This window comes from Nycticebus coucang, chromosome 1 (genome assembly GCF_027406575.1).
Source record: "Nycticebus coucang isolate mNycCou1 chromosome 1, mNycCou1.pri, whole genome shotgun sequence".
Taxonomy (NCBI): domain Eukaryota; kingdom Metazoa; phylum Chordata; class Mammalia; order Primates; family Lorisidae; genus Nycticebus; species Nycticebus coucang.
Genome location: NC_069780.1, coordinates 140,592,610 through 140,614,754, shown reverse-complemented (window position 1 = coordinate 140,614,754; position 22,145 = coordinate 140,592,610). Strand labels below are relative to the sequence as shown.

The following is a 22,145-nucleotide window of genomic DNA, read 5'->3' as shown; positions in this document are numbered from 1 at the left end:
TTAAAGGTTTATCATGGTCTATCAAATATGACTTTAAACAACTCTCTCATCTGCACTTGGTCTTAATTTCCTTTTCTGTTAAAGGAAAAGATTGGATTATATGTATTTTTCTAATATATTGTTTGAATATTTCTTCTGAGGCTATAATTTCATTTTTCTAGTGTACCTGTTTTGTTTTGAGACAGAGTCTCACTTTGACATCCTGAGCAGAGTGCCATGGCATCATAGGTCATAGCAACCTCAAACTCTTGGGCTCAAGCAATTCTCTTGCCTCAGTCTCCCAAGTAGCTGAGACCAGGCACCCGCCACAACTATTTTTGTTTTTTAGAGATGGGATCTTGTTCTGGCTCAAGTTGGTCTTGAACCTGTGAGCTCAGGCAGTCCAACTGCCTTGGCCTCCCTGAGTGCTAGGATTATAGGTGTGAGCCACCATGCCTGGCCTTCCATTTTTCTAGTTATTCTGGTTTAAAGGAGTTTTTTTGTTTGTCATCCTGTGTTCTCTGGATTAATTTAAACTGGCCCCGTATTCTTCATTGGAGGCATGCTTTTAGTATTTTAGGGTTTGATGACAAATGACATTCTTAGCATCTAAAATTTTATCATGGAAAAGAGAGAACAACAGATTGGACCCAGCAGACACGAGACATAATGGTGTGCATGAGTGTCCCCGAGCATCATGTGGATATGGCCACTTTTTTCCTTTTTCATCAGCAGCTGAAGATACGTGTTCATTGGGTAGAACCTTTGATAAGAAAATGGGTTGTCCTGTTGCCTGAAACTCTCAGTCTTTGTGAAGGCCAATCATCCCCTTATTTATCTGGAGTAGCAGTATATCTCCGATTGTGGCCATTATATCAATCAGCTATAATAATTAGACCTAAAGCCTATTTTTGCACAAGTGGAAATCTGGACATCTGTAGTAGTCATAAGAGTGACCAGCCAGTCATTGAAGGAATGCATTTAGCTTTGAAGGTTTTGAGTGAAAGAGAAGGAATATGTGTTTAATCCTCCGGGAAAGAACATGCCCTACTTCAGTGTTTAGAGATGCAAATCACTTTAAATAGGCCAATTGCAGGAAATGAAACAAGCTCCTTAATTGGTAAAAAGCCCACTTCCTTGTGGGATCAGTAATTTAGCATGGGAATGGACACATTCTAACATCCTTGAAGTTGAAAGAAAAAAAAAATAGGTGAATTGGTTCACATCTGATACCTCTATGCTTTTCTTTCAGGAGAAAATGTGGGTTTCACACTTATCACTTGTCATTTCATTTGACAGTGTTGATTTTCAAAAGAGAAGGGCCAAATGCAAATTCTTCTCCTTCCTCTGGAGATGTAGGCCAGATTTTTAACATCAAGAGATGTACTTACTCCCTTGACAACCAATTTCACCTAAGCAGTATCAGTTTCCCTCGTCAGTGGTTTTGTGAAGCTGTTCTTTTTCATCCTCACTATTGTTATTGTTGACATACATGATAGACATTCATTTCTTCTGGTGATGTGGGGGCCTTCACCATTTCTTTCATGAGTAGGTGCCCCCCTCACCTGAGTCCTCCTGACTGTTTTGTTTCTAAAATTCTCTGTACTAGCTGGGTAGAAGTTACAATTTCTAAATAGAAGTTACAGACATTAACATACTGCAGAGTAAGCAGTTGACTTGTGGGTTGGGTGTTTTGATACTTCATCATGCTTTTCATTAAAATATCTGTAACACCTATCACCACCCCACATTCGTAAATCTGTGGTAATACGGGAAAACAAAAATATACCAGTGCTTGGTCGCATCTTTCGTAGGAATTACTCTTATTACCTATCTACGACACAAAATCGTGAGTTGGTAGTCAGCTCACGGCTAGAAGGCTGAAACCACGTGACATCCAGACAGGAAACAGAAGGTGGATTCCACCCACCTGTGGTGCATACCCTGGCATCAGAGCCTTAATACTTGTGCCAGAAACCCAAATATCTGACAAAAAGAAGCTGCTTTTTCAGCTGGTCAGAAACATCCATTGCCCTCCCAAAAGTAATATCTTTCCCTTTTAGATTTGAGAAACTACAATTTCTGTTATTTAACGCCCTCCATTAGAATAATAGTGGATTTATGGATTCATTTGTAACAGTATGTCTTTTTGGTAAGAGACCAAATAAATAGAACAAAAGCAATGATCAAAAATACTATGAATGAAAAAACTGCTGTCAAGGAAGACTTTTGTAAATTGGGAAAAAAGCAAGTAAAATGAACACAAATCGTGAAAACAAACAAAACTCTGCCCTAGATACAGCCCTGTGGCTTTTTAATTTTTAAGCAATGGAAGAAAAACACCTACAAGCATCTGAAACTATCTAAATAAAAGAAAAACAAAAACTGATTTTTTATAAAAGAAGGAAATGCATGCTGACCTTAGCTGTCCCTTCCACTGCTAGGAATGATGTTAGGGCCTGCGAACTCTACTTGCTAAGGTGTGAATGTAAGTTATATATACTTATATATCTCTATGCATTGTCATGGATTTGAGGACAGAAAAATGTACTTTCATATAGCTTTCCCCAAAACGTCATTTAGGGATATACAGAAGGTAATTGAAAGCTAAATTAAAATTGTCTTAGATTAGAAAGATGAGGTATGAAAGTCATGGGAAGAGCGTTGATAGACACATGAAAGTTTAAGAGATTCTTTAAAATACAGTATGAATAAAGGTTCAACAATAACAGTATAGATCTAAAGCTCAATATTGACTAAGATCAGAGACAGGTATGGCAGAGATATACATGTGCCATGTGCTTAAGTTCCTTGATTTTGGGAAGTGCAGAAGAAACAAGAATTATTTTGAACTCATTAACTGAGTAAAATACACATTCAGGTGTGTCTTAAAACATTTAGGGATCATAACTCACCTGCAAAGCAATGATGACCTTGTATGTCACAGAAGAAAAATAAAAATAAAATACTCATCTAAAAGGAAAAAGAGAAATAAAGGTGAGTAATTTAAAGGTAAAAACGTATTCATTTAGCACAGAGTAAGCAAACTACCAACTTCAACTTTGAAGTGTAAATACTAAAATTTTGGAGCAATATAAGAATTACGTACTGTAAACTATTGAGTCACAGTTTTCAGGAGCACCAGAAGTCATATAACCCAGAAAATACCCAGGCCACATTGCACCATAGCACTGTGCTCAGTGCTCCCACTGTCCTGATCCCTGGATCCCAGAAACTCTTGACACTGGTGTCCCCAAAGAGGAATGTTTCTGCCTCCACTTTTGCCATCATAGTGGACTTGTCAGGCCTCTCTCTCTCTTTTTTTTTGAGACAAGAGTTTTACTATGTCGCCCTTAGTAGAGTGCTGTGGCATCACAGCTCAAAACAACCTCAAACTCTTGGGTCCAAGCGATTCTCTTACTTACCTCAGCCTCCCTTGTAGTTGGGACTACAGGCACACAGCACAATGCCTGGCTATTTTTTTGTTTGTTTAGCAGGCTCCGTTGGGTTCAAACGCACCAGCCCCTGTGCATGTGGCCAGCGCCTTAGCTGCTGAGCTACGGGCAAGAAGCCCAGATCTCTTTATTGCCTTCCTTCAAACCAAAGTTGAGTTTAGCTTGAAAAACTCAAAAAAGGCTAGTCTGTATTCTAACTGCAAAGAAAGTGGGAAAAGTGGTTGGTGGCATCAACTCTGGGGAGGCAGGTTCTATGCTACAGGAAATTCCTCTCATATTAGGGGGTTGCTTACAAGATAACTGGGTGACTGTAAAAATGACAGATGTTTACTATGGTAACTTGATGTAGTGACTACAGGGCATATGTGGAAAACGAGCCAAATAAATTCAGTGCGTTGAACCTGATCTACCTCTATCATAAAGTTGCAATAATCTAAGCAGCCATTCATATATGAAATAAAAATTGACAGACTATGACATGGTGAAAGAAACATCGCAAACCACTGAGAAATCATTGAATCAACAAATGATATAGGAGAAAATTGGCTATTATATGAAAAGTACTTAACGTGAGCTTCTTCATGCTATTTAATCTATGCTAAAATAGCTTTTGTGTGGCTTTTTAATACCTTATAAAAGTTAAACCCTAAAAAGTAAAATTATAACTGAACATTTTATATATTTAGTATGGAGAAATAATTTCTGAGCATGAAAAAGTAGAAGAAATTGCTAAAAAAGAAAAGATTCATAAGCGGAGTTTAAAATTCTTCAAGTTAGAAAACACCATAAATCTTTTATCCAGTGTGAGTAATTTCTATAAGTGGTGAAAGGTGTGGGTCCAGTGTCAGTCTTTTACGTGTGGCTAACCAGTTCTCCCAGCACCATTTATTAAGTAGGGTTTCTTTTCCACAGTTTATGCCTTTGGTTTATTGAAAATCAGATGACAGTGTGAGGCTGGTTTCATCTCTGGATGCTCTGTTATGTTCCATAGATCTACATCTCTATTTTCATGCCAGTACCATGCTGTTTTGATCACTGTAGACTTGTAATATGACCTGAAGTCTGGTAACAAGATCCCTACAGATTCTTAAAATTGTATTGACTATTCAGGTTTTTTTCTGATTCCATACAAAATGAAGAACTATTTTTTCAAGTTCTTCAAACTCTGATGTTGGTGTTTTAATGGGGATTGCATTAAATCTGTATAACACTTCAGGTAGTACACACATTTTAAAATATCTACATCTAAGACACAAACTATAAAAACTGTAGAAGAAAGTGTGGGAAAAACTCTTAATGATACCAGCCTGGGGAAAGATTTTATGAAGAAGACCCCATTGGCAGTTGCAGCAAAAACAAAAATAAATGAATGGGGTACGATCAACCTTAAAAGCTTCTGCACAGCTAAGGACAAAATAAAGCAATAGACAGCCTTCAGAATAGGAGAAGATATTTGCATGTCACAAGTCTGACAAAAGGTAATAACCAGAATCTATAAAGAACTGAAGCAAATCAACAAGAAAAGAACAAACAACCCAATTAATCATAGGGCAAGAAACATGAACAGAACTTTCTCCCAAGAAGACAAATGAATGGCTAACAAACATATGAAAAAAAAAATGCTTATTGTCCATAATAGTCAGAGAAATGCAAATCAAGACTACCTTGAGATATCGCCTAATCCCAGTGAGAATAGCCCATGTCATGAAGTTCCAATGCTGTAGATGCTGGCATGGGTGTGAAAGTAAGCGAACACGTATACACTGTCAGTAGGGTTGCAAACTAATACTCCTTTTTTGGAAAGAAATATGGAATATTCTCAGAGAACTAAAAGTAGACTTGCCATTTGATCCTACAATCCCATTACACCCTGTTTCCCCGAAAATAAAGACAGTGTCTTACTTTAAGGTGTGCTCCCAAAGATGCACTAGGTCTTATTTTCAGGGGATGTCTTATCTTTCCTGTAAGTAGGTCTTATTTTCGGGGAAACAGGGTAGGTATCTACCCAGAAGGAAAAAATAAATCATTTTTATTTATATTTATTTATTTATTTATAAAAGTCCACAATTGCAAAGATGTGGAACCAGCCCAAATTTCCATCAACCCATGAATCGATTAATAAACTGTGGTATGTGTATATAGATATAGATACACACACACACACACACAAACATACACATATACCACAGAATACTATTCATCCATAAAAAGAAGGAAACTTTACACATCTTTTTTTATTTACCTGGATAGAATTGCAGACCATTCTCCTTAGTAAAGTATCTTAAGAATGGAAAATCAAGCATTTCATGTATCAATACTAATTTAAAACTAGGAGATGAACAACTACAGCCCACAGGAAAGAAAAACACAATTAAATTCAAGGAGCAGAGACTGGGGTGGGGGCAGGGCCAGGTTCTGCAAGCTCCCACCTAACAGGTACAATGTAGGGGAATATGGAACAACTCCTGGGTGAAGGACTCAACTACAACTTGGACTTTACCTGGTAAACACAAACAATATATAACCTAATGAGATGTACCCTTATATTAATCTGAAATCAAGGGGAAAAAAACTAAAACACACACACAAAAAGATACCAGATATGATCTCTTTTTATCTCTCTATAAAAGGCCCTGTCTTCAAATATAATAAAATTCTGGATTACTGTGGGCTAGGACTTTAACATGTGAATCTTAGGGGGCAATATAAAATTCAGTCATGACAATTACATACAGTGATTTAGAGTATATTAAAAAAACTTGTTTATTTTTTACATATTTACAAATAAGATTTATGAAAATAAGTACTTGAAATGATTTTGTTAAATGAGATAATTGTGATATTTACAAGGAAAATAAAATATATTACATTATAACTAATTTCAAATGTTTAAAATAGCTGTAATTTGGAGTGAAACTAAACTTTGTTGAAAGTCCTCTTAAAAGTTATAGCTAAAATTTGCTAGTTATAAATTAAGATTTTTAGCTGAACTTAAAAAATTAAAGAAAAAAGCCAGTTTTTTAATTTACCATTTTAATAAATTGAACATTAACTTAAAAACACCATAAATAAAATTAGAATATTAACAAATAACTGAGGAAATATCTGCAACAAATGGGCAGAAGATTAATATTGTTAAGTCATAAGGAGCTCTTTTTAATAAAGGTATTAAAATACCGTGCTGCCCCACTAAATAAATAGGCAAAAGAAATGGACAGTTCCACGAAAGAAATAGAAATGACAGGTAAACAAATGAAAAGTTCAGCCTCTCACTAATCAAATAAATGGAAATCAAAATGATGAGATACCAATTTTCACCTGATTTGCAAATATTAAAAAGCAAACATGGTGATATTCATTTCTAGTGGTGGTGTAAGTGGGTATTCTTACTGCATTAATGTAAATTTACAATGGCTTTAGAGCAGGGGTCCTCAAACTATGGCCCGTGGGCCACAGGAAGCAGTGTGATTGTATTTGTTCCTATTTTGTTTCTTTACTTCAAAATAAGATATGTGCAGTGTGCATAGGAATTTGTTCATAGTTTTTTTTTAAACCATAGTCCAGCCCTTCAACCGTCTGAGGGACAGTGAACTGGCCCCCTGTTTAAAAAGTTTGAGGACCCCTGCTTTAGAGCGTAGCTCATCCTTCATGTTAGGAATCCTAAAAATAGTTCATACCCCTTGAACAATTATTTGCACCTCATATATAATTTAAGGAAATTATCAGAGAAGTACTCAGAAATACATATTTTAGGATGTTAATTGCTGCATTATTTATAACAGTACCAAATTGGAAACACCCTAAACATGAAGTAGTAAGAATAGTGCTGTTAAATTGTAGTCCATCTGTATAATGGAATAATCTGTAGCCATTAAAAAAATCATCACACTTTTTGAAAAATATTTAAGGGCATAGGAAAATTATAATTACAACCTAATTATAGAGCAAGACACAAAACTGAATATAATTTAGGATCCAATTTGAAAGTATGTTTATATATATACATGTGCACACTGTCAAAAATAGACTAAGGAAAGACTGCAGTATAGTAGGATTACCAATTTTATTTTTATAATTTAATTTATTTTCCAAGTCCTCAGCCATGATCGTGTGTTACCTTTAGAATCAGGTATTAAAAACTTATATTAAAAGTGAGCAGTTCTTTCTACGAATGTTAGACATTTCAGCAGAAATATCCTGCGTGTACATTGCTTCTATGCTCACCATCTGCCTCCGTTTAAAGCAGTTAAACAGTTTTATGTGTAGGATTTTCCAATACCAGTAACAGTACTAAAGTTATCCCCTCAGTCTAATTTATCTTCAGTCAGCCCTTTGGTGGTGTAATAGACATATGCTGCTGTCATCTCCCTAATATCCACCTAGAAACACACGGGTCTGCTGGGGAGGGCAGCATAGGATCTAGATGAAGTGTGGGGTGTTTTCTTATGACATACGTTGCTGAATAAAAATGTCTTTTCCAAAAAATTTTGGTCCAAGTTAGTTGCTATTGGAAAACATTACAAAACTATTGAGCAGTACTTATTTATTTTTTTAACTCATTTTATTTATTTATTTATTTTTTATTATTTTTATTTTTTTGCAGTTTTTGGCCGGGGCTGGGTTTGAACCTGCCACCTCCGGTATATGGGGCCGGCGCCTTACTCCTTTGAACCACAGGTGCCGCCCTACTTATTTATTTTTTTAGTTAAAAAATGTTAATTAAAAATATTCTCAATTAAGTAAAATTGTTCTCCATTAAGATTCCAAAATTGTAAATCCCCTAACCTATAGGGGAAAAGTTGAAATTTGTTTTGCTATAGCCATATATCATAAAATATAAAAGCTAACCACTTGTACACGATCTCATTCATTTTCTGCCTGATGGCACATTTTTAATATTAGGTTTCTAAGTCATGCTATGAAATGATTTGCCATTATAACATTGAAATTTCTTATTTTTGAAATATAACTTAAATAACCAAATGCAGATATTGCTATTCATTATCTTCTATGTCTTGGTGCAACAGAGCCAGCAGTTCCTATTCCAGTCCCCTTGAGAAACTAGTTAAAGTTGAATGTTGCTCAGGATTTATTGATGACTCAATAAATTGACACAGACTTGACAGCATCCTGTGGGTCCTACTGTTCCACCATCGGAGATCCACTGTGATTGCCCAGTGGCCCAATCTAATGACCTCCTTATAAAAAAATTAAAAAATAAAAATCAGCCTGAGCACCCTACAGGATTTGATACTAGGAGCCACGTTCTGTTCCATGAATATTTCTCTTCTCTTCCTGTAATACGTACTTCTATACATATTTCTGTCCTTGGGGGCTCCTTGTGTTTACTCCTCCATTTTAACTATTGAAATCTCTCGGATCACATGCTCTGTTACCGTTTTTTACTTGTGTGCACTCTGTCCCTGAGATCACCTACATTATGCATGTGCTGGTTTTTTCCACAGCTAATCTTGTACCTGGATGTTTCCCCTGACATACAGATGCGTGTTTCTATTTATTTTCCATCTGAATGTCCCACCAGTACCTCAAATCCAACTGGTATCCAGTACTAAAGTTACTATCACCAATTCAGTTTATTCTTTCTGTTGTTAGCAACGTCATCCCCGTAGTTGCCCCAGCTAGAAACTTCAGCATCTTTTGTTATGTGATCCTTCCCACTTTCCTCATTGAATGTGTTTTATGCCTGCCCCTCCTCCCCAGTGCCACCCCCACTGGTCAGGGGTTTTGCAGTGGACAGGGAACTGAGATTCCTCCTTCTTCACCTGCACATTCTCACACACTGTGTCCACCTCCCATCAAATCTCTCTTCTATGGAGAAGCTGATTATTTTTGAAAAACATAAACGTAATTGTGTTTTTACTTAAAGTGAAAACATTCCATGGTTCATCATGACATATACAAGTGTAGTGGTTCTGGGAGTGATTTCCAGAACAGCAGCAGCAGCAGGAGACAAATTGGAAATAAGGAGCTCTGAGACTCAAGCCCAGACTTACTAATTAAGTAGCTGTGGGGGCAGTGCGCAGCAGTCTTTGACCCAAGAAGTCCCCAAGGTGATTCTGATGCACTCCACAGTTGGAGATTTACTGCACTGTAGGTTCCACAGCCTGGCTGCACATTTGATTCACGTGTAGAGCTTGAAAATATACCCAGCCCCCAGATCAATTAAATTAGAAATTCAGGTGCCTGGCCTGGCGTCAGTATATAGCTTTTAAAATGGTCCCCAGGGATTTTGATATGTTTGTAAAGGTTAGAAATAACTTCAACTGTAAAATACCACCCCCCTTTTGTTTTCCATTTTTAGCAGAATCCAAAGTAGTGTTTCTTGAAACTTGAGTGCACACTGGAATCACCTGGGAATCCTTAAAAATGACTGATGATTGCCCCACACCTTCTACTCCACCCTTAGTCTGATTTAATTGGTTTGCAGTGTGGTTTGAGTTTTTTGGTTTTTTTTTTAAACTTCGCTAGGCTGTTTTAATGTGAAGTAGCCAAGGTTAAGATAACTGTCTAAAGCTGGGATCCTGAAACTCTGGTGAGCCTATGAATCATGTGGAGTACTTGATAAAAATAGGGGCCTCCGTCAGGTGAAGAATCGTCTGAAATTCTGTCCCAAAGGATATTTCCAGCTGACCCCAGACTGCTGTAGTTTGATCTTCATCCATCCTCTGAGCTCCTCGTGGTTCACTGCCCTGCTCTAATTTCTTATGGCTCCCACTCCATGGCATCAAATTACTTCAAGTTCCTTAAATGCGTCTTGCTTAAATGATTGGAGGAAAGTATTATTCAAGTCAATAAATTATCTTGTCAATTGATTAGCCATTTGGAAAAGAGGTAAACTGGACTCCTATCTCCTTAACACCAAATCAACCCCATATAAATAAAAATTAACTACAAAAAGAAACCATAAAAGTACTAGAAAAAATACAGATGCATTTGAAAAATAATTTGAGATTGTGGAAGACCTTTTCAAACAAGGTATAAAGGAGAATGGTTGATAATTTTTGAATAAAATTTTTCATGCAGAATAGTTATAAGTACCATTAAAAAATACAAATGGAAAACACATCTTCAGTGTATTGGCAGAATTTCCTCAATGTGCATAAAAACGAAAAAGCAGGCTAATATCAATCAGTGGAATAAAGTATGAACCAGGTCATTTGTGCAAAAGAAACACAAATGTTAATTAACATATTAAAAGATGGTCTCTCTCCTTTCCTTTCACTTTTCCTTCTACCTCCTACCTCTTTTCTTCAGGACTGAGGGGGAAGGTTGCTATGTCTTCATCCTCCCTTCCCCATCCATGGCTTCCTAGTTTAACCTTATCCCCATAGACTGAGTGCCATCATGTTCTCCAGCCTTTCTCCCTTGCCTCGTGGGTTAGAGGCCTGTGGCCGGGCATGGTCTGATTCATCCTTCTTTCTTTAAAGGCTACCAAGGGTCTGCCCACATGGTAGCCATAAAAGAGGGAAATTTGGCAGGACTCTCCTGTCCAGCTTCTTAGCACTTATCTGCCTTACAGACACATCTGGCCTTACACCAAAGGAATTGGCCATTTCTGACCCCTTGGTTATTCCCAGAATATAAAACTCTGGCTTAATTCAGCATAGTCTCCAGAATTTCATTGTCACTGCCAACATCACTTAAAGGAAGCCCCAGGTATCATTTGACTCTCTGGGCCTAGCCAAGTGTCCAACGTATAGAGACTCCGTCTGAGTGTTTGTCAAATGACTTAGAGTCCAAAATATGTTCCTTTCCTGTGCTTAGGTCCTTTCAGGGCCTTAAAGACTCTGTCACGCTCTTCAAGAAAGTAATCACAACTTTTTTTTCCTGCCTCAATTTGCCACAAAGTACCTAAAGGACTCAAGACCTTGTAATTAATAACTGTGGCTCAATAAGGTAGTGATTCCCTGGAGGCTGATATTGGTACAAAGAGAATCTCAGAGTTGTGTGTAGTTTGAAACAGGGTCTGCTGTTCACACTCATCAATTATTTTAAGATTGTCTGTTAAAAAGATCATAGATACATGGATGCATATATAGAGCATAAAGTAATAAGGACTTGAATAAACAAGTTCTTGTCATGGTTAAGGACAAATCACATCTGCAAGAAGAAATGATTAAAATAATTAGAGTGAGTGATCTTAGTTTTGGTTCTGATAATCAGTATTTCTATTCAGATCCCATGCCTGATTTTAACTGTCCTAATAAGTTTAGATATTCTGAAATTTTAAATACTCTGAAATGCCAGATAATAGGCATTCTGCCTCGAAAAAAATGGAAGCATGAAGTACACAGATTTTAAGTCATCTGTCTCATTCATGTATTGTTAGACGCTCATTAAAGTGAAAACGTCTTAATCAGCTGTCTTCAAGATCCTCAAAAACTGGTTTAAACAAACAAATGCTTGAAGTTGGTAGTGAAAATGTAAACGGGATTATGGTCAACAAATGTTTTCTTCCTTATGTTTTCCTTCTACAGAGAATTTTACTTAACCCGGGAATATAGGCTCAGCTTGGTAAGGGCCAGGGGGTGGGGGCAGTCCTGTTTTAGAGGAAGGGAGAAATTGTGGATATGATTAGGTAAGAGTAACTGTTGGATTTGGGGAAGGGGGGAATTATGTACCTGCTTAACCCAGGAAGGATGCCTGTGGGCAGGTGGGAATTCCAGGTTGTTGACATGATGGGATTCTACTGTTTGTTTGGGCTAATAGGGAAGGGATTTGAGTTCTTAGCATTATTTGTTCATATGTAGAGGTCAGAGTGAGGTGAATGTCTAAAAGGGACATTGAATTGGTATTCTTGAGACAAGAAAAGAAGGAAATTGAGTTATAGAAAGAAATAGGAAAGTGGGGGGAGAAAAGCCCAACACTTCCTGGTTAAACGCTCCCAGGGGCAAGTGGAAGTTTAGGACATGATTTACAGAACACAAGAAAGACCTTGGTTCTCAACCTGAGCTGCATATTACTAATACGAATTTTCACATTTAATAGGAATGGGGTAGGACCTGTACATAAGCATATTCAGAGCTTCCCAGATGGTTCTAATATGTGTCCCAGGTTGACAACTGTTTACTAATCTAAGGAAATGAAAAGGGTGTGGGAAATATATCAGAGGAGGAGGAATCTAGGGCTTGGGGTGTTCCAAGATCTCCTGTGTGGTTTGTGGGAACTGAAAGTCAGAATTCTGATTTGATAATTCTTGCCATACTACATAAGATTTTATTGGGAAGCAATAGGGTCAAATGTCTATGATCCTTTAAGTCTGAATACATTTCTGGAGTTAAAAACTGAAAAATGATTATTTAAAAGAAAAAAAAGCCTTGCACATCTTCTGCTTCTTCCAGATAGAATTTCTGGGTACAAGAAACAAAAGGAACATTTAGCATTTGTTAAATGGGACCACCTTAAATTTAGCATTTATTTTTTAACTAAGAGCCGAAAGGAGGAGGTTTATAATAGAGAATACCTTTAGATTACATTTAGAAAGTTACGTGGACATTGTGCATTTCATTTAAATACTTCCTCTTTGACTAGAAATCACTCAGCAATTGAAGCAAACAGCCCGAGAAGAACCAATTTCCTGATAACATCCACCCTTCTTCTAGGTAAAAGGGGGAATTCTTTGTATATAATTATGTTAAGGAATTAAATCCCTTCCCATGTAAGATGGAGAAAAAAAATAGTACGCGTTAGGTTACATTCTTTAACTCTTATCCAGACTCAGAGTCTTATTAATTATCTAAGATTAATAGAATGAATCATGTTTCATAAAATTGCCTGAAGCTTAGGAATATCTGTTACAGTGGCTGTTTTTACCTTCCTTCTTGACCTTACAAATGCTACTCAGTAACTTTAAACAAAGGGTAAAAGTAATCTCTTCTCTATTGCTGGGAAGACGAATTACCATGGATGGGAGGAAAACACACAACTAGAAAAAAAATCAACTTTCTTCATCACTCTTGACATTCACCAGTCTTTACTCGAGATCACCTTGAGATGTGACATCAATTCAGAGTAATAAGGAAGGGTCAATGAAAAGTTAAAACATTCTCAAGAACCCATTATAACACGTCTCCAAGGGATTCCTGTCAATGCGATGGCATTTCAAATACAGTACACAAATTCCAGAGAAACAGCTTCGTGAAACAGACAATAGGCATCTGTGCAAGTCCTATGACATCAAAATTCACCTCTTATTGGGGCTCTCTTCTGCTCCCCAAATGTTTTCTACCCTATAACCTCGTAAGTCATCCTTAGCATTACGTGGGCATTTATCAACAGCCCGTTGTGAAACAGTACATTTTGTATAGAAAATGGTAGGTTGTTTTGGTTTTTTTTTTTAAGTGAATTAATACATGTAAGGGCTTTGGCTTAAGAAAATTTCTCTATCATGCGAATAAGGATCCAGAATCGGTTTTATAACATGAGCCTGGAGATGGCGATATATATATATCTGTTTCCATCAGTAAATCTTTAGCTCTTTAGATCTTGTTTATCTATTTAATATGTTCTGGCAATTAGCTCAAAGCTCTGTGTATAGAAAGAACTTAATAAATAATTACTGAATTAGAAAAAAAATCCATTATGTTTGAAGTTTATTATATAACAGGAACTAGGTAAGGTGCTTAGAACACAAAGCACACTTTTTGTGTATCTGTAGATCAGACCAGAGTTTTATTCTTCACTAACATTTAGAATTCTAAATTAGTTAGAGGGGTATAGAAGTGGAATCGTATCCTCATCATACAGGTGCTGAAAGGTTAAATGAAATGATCTTACCCCAACATTGATATTTAGCTTATAGAATTTTCCTTCCCTACAAACTTTTTACTTAGCACTATTGACTGGTTTGAGTGTCTGAAATGTTGGGGTCATTAAATTCATTGGACACTAAGTAATGGGAGATAAGAAATAAGTGCTATTTACTCAAATGTTATTTATGAGACCTGCATCTAAATGTAGTATTATATATAATTGCATAGATAAGGAATGTAAGTACATTTTAATATATTTAAAATTGTTTGAGGTGGAGCCTCCGTAAACAAAAAAGCCTGAACCTTACCCAGGTATTCAAGTTTTGCTTTTAATTCCTCTTTACTCTTCCAAACCATGTTCTCCCTTCATCTTCCCCATCTCAGTTAACGCCACAACCTACCCATTTGTTTAATCCTAAAGTATGGAAGTCTTCCTTGTTTGCTTTCTTTCCCCTTCTCTCCACTCACTGTCATTTTTTAGCAAATTCTGTTGGCTCTACCGCCAGAACATACCCAAAGTCTGCTGTCACCCCATCCATGTAACCATTGTCCCTTACCCTGTCTATGCGGATAATCTTCTAATTCATTTCCCCGCTTCTAGCTTTCTTACAGCCCCTTGGCTACAAAACAGCTAGCCAGCGATCAGAGTCCTTCTAAAAGGCAGATCAAATCGTGTCATTCCCCTCTATGTAATAGAGGAGTCATAAATATTTGTTGACTGAATCAGTCAAGCAGTGAGTAATGGTGCCGACTAGGATGGATCAATGAGGCAGGGAGGGGAAAAACCAAAAGAGATTCAGAGAGCCCAAGTTATAAGAAAACCTAGATTTGTGGTGTTAATTCTTTCTTTGAAAAGCCAAACATGTAAGTCTACTTCTGTTCATTGGCTGACTGTGGACAGTTTACAGCAGTGGTTCTCAACCTTCCTAATGCCATGACCCTTTAATACAGTTCCTCATGTTGTGGTGACTCCCAACCATAAAATTATTTTCATTGCTACTTCATAACTATAATTTTGCTACTGTTATGAATTGTAATGTAAATATCTGATATGCAGGATGTATTTAGGCGAGCCCTGTGAAAGGGTCGTTCAACTCCCAAAGGGGTCGCAACCCCCAACTTGAGAACCTCTGCTTTACCACTTGCAGATCCACTGATGGCCAATCAAGGCTTTTTTGTGACCACTTAAGAATCTAAACAGCTGCCCAGGTTTAATTAATATTCTCTACAGCTGTATCTGGAAAGGAGCCAGTTTCTGAGACAGGTGTCTAAATGAAAGGAAGATTCTAACTCCCTCCGGGTCACTTGTCTGGGTCTGGTGGGATAGATGCAAACTTCTCTGGAGGCCTGAACTATTATTTTATAGCATGTGGGGTCCCCGCGTAGTGTTCCAGGTCTGCTTTCTCTGCTGGTATTCATCGTGCAGAGAGATCTAGGGTTTGATTCTAGGAAGGCTGGTCTTACGGTTTTTAAGCAGTGCCCACGTGTTACCAAGAATCTCTAACAAAGCAATAAGAAACACGGCACTGATTGTTATGGTGCGAATGTCACAACCCATTTAGGGGAGATCATCAGGTAATGACAACAAGGATTCTCTTGGGGCTTTTCTTCAATCCACCTGGAGTTTCAAATGACGTTTATCATTAGTTCTTGGATTCCCTCAGTCTTGATAGGAAATCAGGGCCTCAGCAACTATCATTTTATGAACAGACAGCTATTAAAAACACATTAATAATCTATAGAGGGTATAGCATATGCCTTTTAAAAAGATTTGCAGCTTGCTTTTCTGTGGCGAAGACACAGGACTTCTCCAATCTCATTACAAAGCAATCAAACAATTTAATTAATCTGGAGATCACTTTCTTAACAATAGCTGCCTCTGAAATGAGGTATCCTGTGAAGTGCCATTAGGTAAAGTATGATTTTCATACGCTGAGATGTATTAGCCTTGCTAGTTCCCCATGGAGGCCGTGGAGTTAATTACCTACCAAATGCCTGACCACTGCGCAGCTTTACGTTACCAGGTCAGAAACATCAGCAGTGATGCCCGCAGTCTATAAAGTGTCCTAGCACTCACACATCCAAAGCCAGCAAATCCCCGGGAGCAGCAGGATTTGAGTTATAAGCAAGTGCTGCACATATGGGCAGAGAATTAACTGGCACCAGTTTTCATTTGAGAGTCTCTCAGGTATTGCTTTGCAGATGGGAGGATTGATGCAGAGAGCAGCGCTGTGAGGAGTGAAGGTCAGGTATAGGACTCTGGTTTCAATCCATCTCCCTCTCTTGTCCTGGGAGGCCCTGTGCATGTGCACAGCAGACAAGCCCTCATCCTGAGTTAAGAATATACGAGATGTGCTTCCTAATTTGACCTGATCTAAATTAGCAGTATTTTGATCACCGCATAACAGAATAGTCTTGCTAAGTCTTCAGAGACCAAGTAGAAATCAATTTTTATTTCAGATAAGAACAAAGACTTCAAAGATTGACTTGTACCTGTCTAATCTGCTATTCTTATAATTTCTCCCTAAGGCAAAGTGAGGAATTTTCTATAATACATGACACAAATGTCTACAGAATGTTCATTTACGCTTTTCTTCTGTTACTGCCACTAGCTCACTTTTTTCACCAAATTCCCAAAAGGTGGGTCGATCTTTCTCCCAGTCCACCCACGTAGGAAATGCCAGTCTCCTTTTGTCTGTCTTCTGCTCACTTGTTTCTAATCCATGAGTCATGCTTGGTTTGCTCACCAAGGTATCCTTTCTTTTGGTCTGCCATGTCTTACTCCAGCTTCTCTGCTACTCCCTGTCTGATTTTGACCTATCAGACAAGGTCAAAACCTCTTGCTTCCAAATATTCCTAAAGAGGCCAGGTGTGATAGCTCACACCTGTAATCCTAGCACTCTGAAAGGCCAAGGTAGATGGATTGCTTAAGCTCAGGAGTTCAAGACTAGCTTGAGCAAGAATGAGACTCTGTCTCTACTAAAAATAGAAAAATCAACTGGGTGTTGTGGCGGGTGCCTGTAGTCCCAGCTACTTGGGAGGCTGAGGCAAGAGGATCACTTGAGCCCAGGAGTTTGAAGTTGCTGTGAGTTATGACGCCACAGCACTCTACCCAGGGTAACAAACAAAAAACTCCAAATATCTCTGAAGACCTTCCACCAGTGAATACCCATAAACACAGTTCACAGCTCCCTGGCTTAGCCGTCTGAAAGCCCTGGCCACAGAGGCTGGCTCTATTGCATTGCCCTTCTGTGTTTGGACTATTTCTGACCCCTTCCTAAAGTCTCCTTTTGTTTGTTCTCCTATCTAAAGTTTGCTGAATTGCCCTCAGTTTGAGCTAGAGTCTCTTGTCCTGAAGGAATTATCAGTTGCTCTAACCTACTTCACCCTCACTCATTTTCTATACCATCCCAAGACACTTAGAAGCCTTAATGATAATTCGTGTGTGTATTTGCCTTTCAACGTAGCTTTTCAATCTGACACGAAACAAATATCTGCAATTAGTAACACAATACAGATGGCTCTATAGTCCTGACGATGTGGGAATTCGGGTTTGTTTTGAGAACAGTATGAGAGTAGATGAGAAGAAAATAAGGAAAGTTTTCTTTCTTTCTTTTTTTTTTTTTTTTTTGGTTTTTGGCCCAGGGGTAGGTTTGAACCCGCCACCTCCGGCATATGGGACCGGCGCCCTACTCCTTGAGCCATAGGCGCCGCCCAAGGAAAGTTTTCAATTGACAGACCTGGAAAGACAGCCCCAAATGGGAAGGCAAAACTCTGAAGATGAAGAATGGTGAATGGTTGATGGGAGCTTTAATTTTTGTTTTTTTTTAGGAGCACAAGTAAGTTAACCTAGCTCTTAAGTCTCTCCCCATCCATCCTCAAGGTGACTGGTCACCATGTATTATAAAATGTTACAAAGCTTCTTGGGGACCACTCAGTAAAATCTCTAAAAGTTCAAATGGTTTTAATTCCTTATATGTCCCTTTTTAAGATTCAAAAATTATTTAATAAGCTGTCTCTATTTGTTCTAGTTAATCACATTCTAATCTGCAGATAGAGTGTTTTCTTTACAAAGGACACAGTGCCAAGACTTTGGTGCCAGATTTCATTGGTCTTATTATTTCATTTAAATGAATAGGGTACCAGGGATTGCTATCAAAATGTCTTGGCTTCAAATAATCAGTTTGTTATTGTTATTCCTAATAACATACTGGTAGTTTGCCCTATATGGTGTATGAGCAAAGTGAACATTTTTCCCAGATGAAAAACCAAATCTATATGAAGATTTCTGGTATTGAATAATTTCCTTTAGGAAACAGAATTTTTTAGCCATCTCAAAATTATCGAGATCTCTTAAGGAACGTGAAGAGTAATATACAAGCTAAGTTCAGGGTGCAGAAGGGCATGAAGGCTGTTGAGAGAAGTTGAAAGAACTTAATTTAGCTGTGTAGATAAATGGACAAAATGAATCCTGGATTATTGGATGGCAAAAGCAGAATTCATTTTCCCAGGGGCCCAAGGAACAACAGATGCAAAGGCATGATAAATTTCATTGCAGCAGCGGGAAAATGCTTCATGATTCTCTGTCCATAAAGAAATGGGCTTCTCAGCGCTTCGCTGTTAAATGGCTGTGATTGTGCTGTCTGTCATAAAGTTAATGGCATTTGTTGAAGACATCACTATAAAATTTGCAACCTTAAGTTAATTGAAAATTTTCAGTAGAGATATAGCCAGTCCAGAAGTCCTCAAAGTAACACTAAACTTAGCTTCTTAATGTGTTCATCTATTCTTTCTACACACTGGTCATAAATTGTTTACCTTTACAGCCAGGTACTGACTTTAACATGAAACCTTGTATTCCTTATGCCCAATTACAGTAGTCACTTTCATTAAGAAACTGGTAATGTGGCCACAGACCTTCCTGATTTATTTTCCCTTTTTTAAGAATGTGCAGGATACTTTGCAGCCTTTCCTCACCCCCTTATTTAAACCAACGACAGTCTCAAGTGGTCCTCAGACAATTCTGCCAATCTAATTAAACATGCAGGGGGAAGCAGGGTGGTCTGGAGGGTCCTGAACTTGCCCTCACCAGCTGGCTGCCAAGCTTTCTCAATGATCAGCAGCAGGTTGCGTGGTCTGATGGAGAAAGTAACAAGCCCCAGAGGGGCTGCCCGCCTTCCAGAGAGCAGTTGAAGCTCTCTACTGCCTCTGAAGGACCAGGGGAGACACACTCTGCCAGTCTTTGTGTGGCTGTAGCTTTCAGAGGCTGATGGCCAGTCACAGCCCAGCTGCTCAGGAGCAGAGGGATTGTTGAAGGAAATATTGACAAGGGTAATCCTGCTGGGCCACACAGCTGTGCTGAACCACATCTGGATCATTTTGGAGATGGGTCCCAATTGCTAGATTCTTCCCAGCATTTTACGACTCGTTCTGACACATGTACCTTTAAAATATGTACTTTGGAGTATGAGGATTTATCTCTAAGAGCTTGGGATTTCATTCAGCCTATTGTAAATAAAAAATACTAAGGCTGCCTCCCAAAAATTTAGAAAGCTCTTCCCCTGCCCCCTGATTGAAGCATACACATACCCATCCATCTGCTCTTTGAGATGTTAGCATCTGCAGGGTCATAACCAAGACATTTATATGTCCATTATCCTATGGGACTGAAATATTTATAAGATTGCATCTATGGCAGACAACTGCCTGGCGATATAAGTGAATGGGTTTGGTCATGTATCTTTGTACACTTGGAAAACTGCACTGAAACTTGGGCTCCCCGCTTCCCCTAAATCCCTGCTTCAGGTAAAACTAAAACGTTGAGGGAAAGGGCATTTTGCAGAAATGTAAAGAAATGTATTCCTAAGGAGAAAATGATTCTAGATATGGATAATGATACAAAAACAAAATCATGTTGTAAATCTTTCTTTTCTTTCTCTCTATAGGAAATAGCCCTCAAGATAGTCCAAGAAATTTCTCCCCCAGTGCCTCAGCCCATTTTTCATTTGCCCGGAGGTAAGCGCTTCCTATGAGTGGTATAATAGATGCTATGTGGAGAATCTTGTCTCTTCCTGCCCTGCCTCACAAGGTCGTTCTTATCTAAGGCCTTCTTGAAGCTCCCCTGGCCAGATGAGTTTAGGCTACTGCAGAACTTCCTTGTAACACACCTGCTTCAACAGTTTTCATAGTTCCTTCTGCTGTTGGTTAGTTACACTCCTCTTTCTTGGTTCTTTGCTAGATGGTCCAAGATGGTGACCTCCCAGTGTCGGCAGAAGATTACCCTTCCTCTCCTTTCTCCCACTCCTATTTCAGGGCCTGTACGTGCTTGGTGCTCAAGAGATTTTTACCAGATATTCTGAGCTGATATTATTGAGACTCAATTCATCTGTGTCCTACTGTAATTTTTTTTATCGTTGAAATATTTTTTTATAAAAATGGCTTATTTGGGGTCACCTCTGAGATGCCTCTCTGTTTAAGAGCATCAAGTTGGCAATATTTTGATCCCCCTGAGGAAAAGCCAGCTGTCAGAGCTAGACAATGTTTTGTATTTTCTCTTCCTGTCGTGTTTAGTTTGGGGCACCAAGTATCAAAGATATATGTGTCATATCTGGGTCATTGAGTCAAGAGGAAGCTTTGTTGCTCAAGGCAATGGTGGGTGTGTGATCTAATGTCAGACCTTTTCAGTTATGGATTTTCTGTGATTTAGCTAAGCCAAAGAGGTACGTTTACGTGGTCATTTCTGCTGCATTCTGCACGTGGAATTAGTGTAGTTCACCCTGCAAGGGTGAAACCTTCACCTTTTTGGGCTCCTCCAACCCTCACATGTGTATGCCTTATCCTCTTCCACCCAGGAAAAATACCAAGAAAGCAAAACACCCCCTCAGTCAGGTTTTTGAATATTCAGGATAAAGTTGGTTTATTATTTGAATGTCCTAGATATTTGCTAAATTTTCCTCAAGAGATGTAATCATATCCTGAAGTGTATGAAAGTAGCACTTAATAAAGACACATAGGTAGGCTTAAATATATAGATGGTGCCAAAAAAATGTATATACAATCAGAAAAGGAAAAAACTGTATTAAAATTGTAATACCCGGTATTTATCAATAATGTTTAATATCTTACATATTGTATCTCTTGTAATTCCAAAAGTTAAATGTGACTTCAATATTACAGTTTTAATAGTATTTTCCTTTCTTAAAGTGTGTCTACTTTTTTTGGCGCCTGCTGCATATTTGTTCTTACATAAAACTTGCAGTGTTCATTAACATGTAATGCATTTTATATTAGGAAATCAGAGGGACCAGGCACGGTGGCTCATGCCCGTAATCCTAGCACTCTGAGTGGCTGTGGTGGGAGATCACTTGAGCTCAGGAATTCAAGACTAGCCTGGGCAAGAGTGAGACCCTGTCTCTACTAAAAATAAGAAAAATTAGCCATCGTGGTAGTTGGTGCCTATAGTCCCAGATGCTGAGGAGGCTGAGGCAAGAGGATCGCTTGAGCCCAGGAATTTGAGGTTGCCGTGAGTTATGATGCCAGGGCACCCTAGCCCAGGGCAACAGAGTGACACTTTGTCTCAAAAAAAAGAAAAATAGAAAAATAAAATAAAAGAGGTCAGAAACCCAGGGAAAAGGATATGTTTGCAACATCTTCAGAATTTTGTATAATTAATATTCCTTCAAATTTCACCAAAAAAGTGTGTTTTTTTTATTAGTCATTTCTCATCATATGTTAAATGCTTATGTGTATTCTACCAGGGGATACAGAGTTATTAAAATATTATCTCCAAAGAACTTACTGAGAATCACACTTTGATATTTTCCCCCCCAATCCCACTTTTATTTTTTTAGTACCTTATTTTAAGTACTGTAAAGAAAATGTGAACATTAGCTGGAGCATTTTTGCCCAAAGAATATTAGTTCCCAATGGTACTTCTATT

At 38.2% G+C, this 22,145-nt stretch overlaps 1 protein-coding gene across 5 annotated transcripts in view; it reads left to right on the top strand.

Annotated features, from left to right (window-relative positions):
• Positions 1–22,145, top strand: part of MAST4 (microtubule associated serine/threonine kinase family member 4) — a 442,299-nt gene that overhangs the window by 337,686 nt on the left and 82,468 nt on the right. For all 5 annotated transcript variants that reach the window (XM_053589500.1, XM_053589491.1, XM_053589506.1 and 2 more), the window contains one exon: positions 20,152–20,221. In XM_053589500.1, coding sequence (XP_053445475.1) covers positions 20,152–20,221 — 70 coding nt within the window. The remainder of the gene's footprint in view (positions 1–20,151; positions 20,222–22,145) is intronic.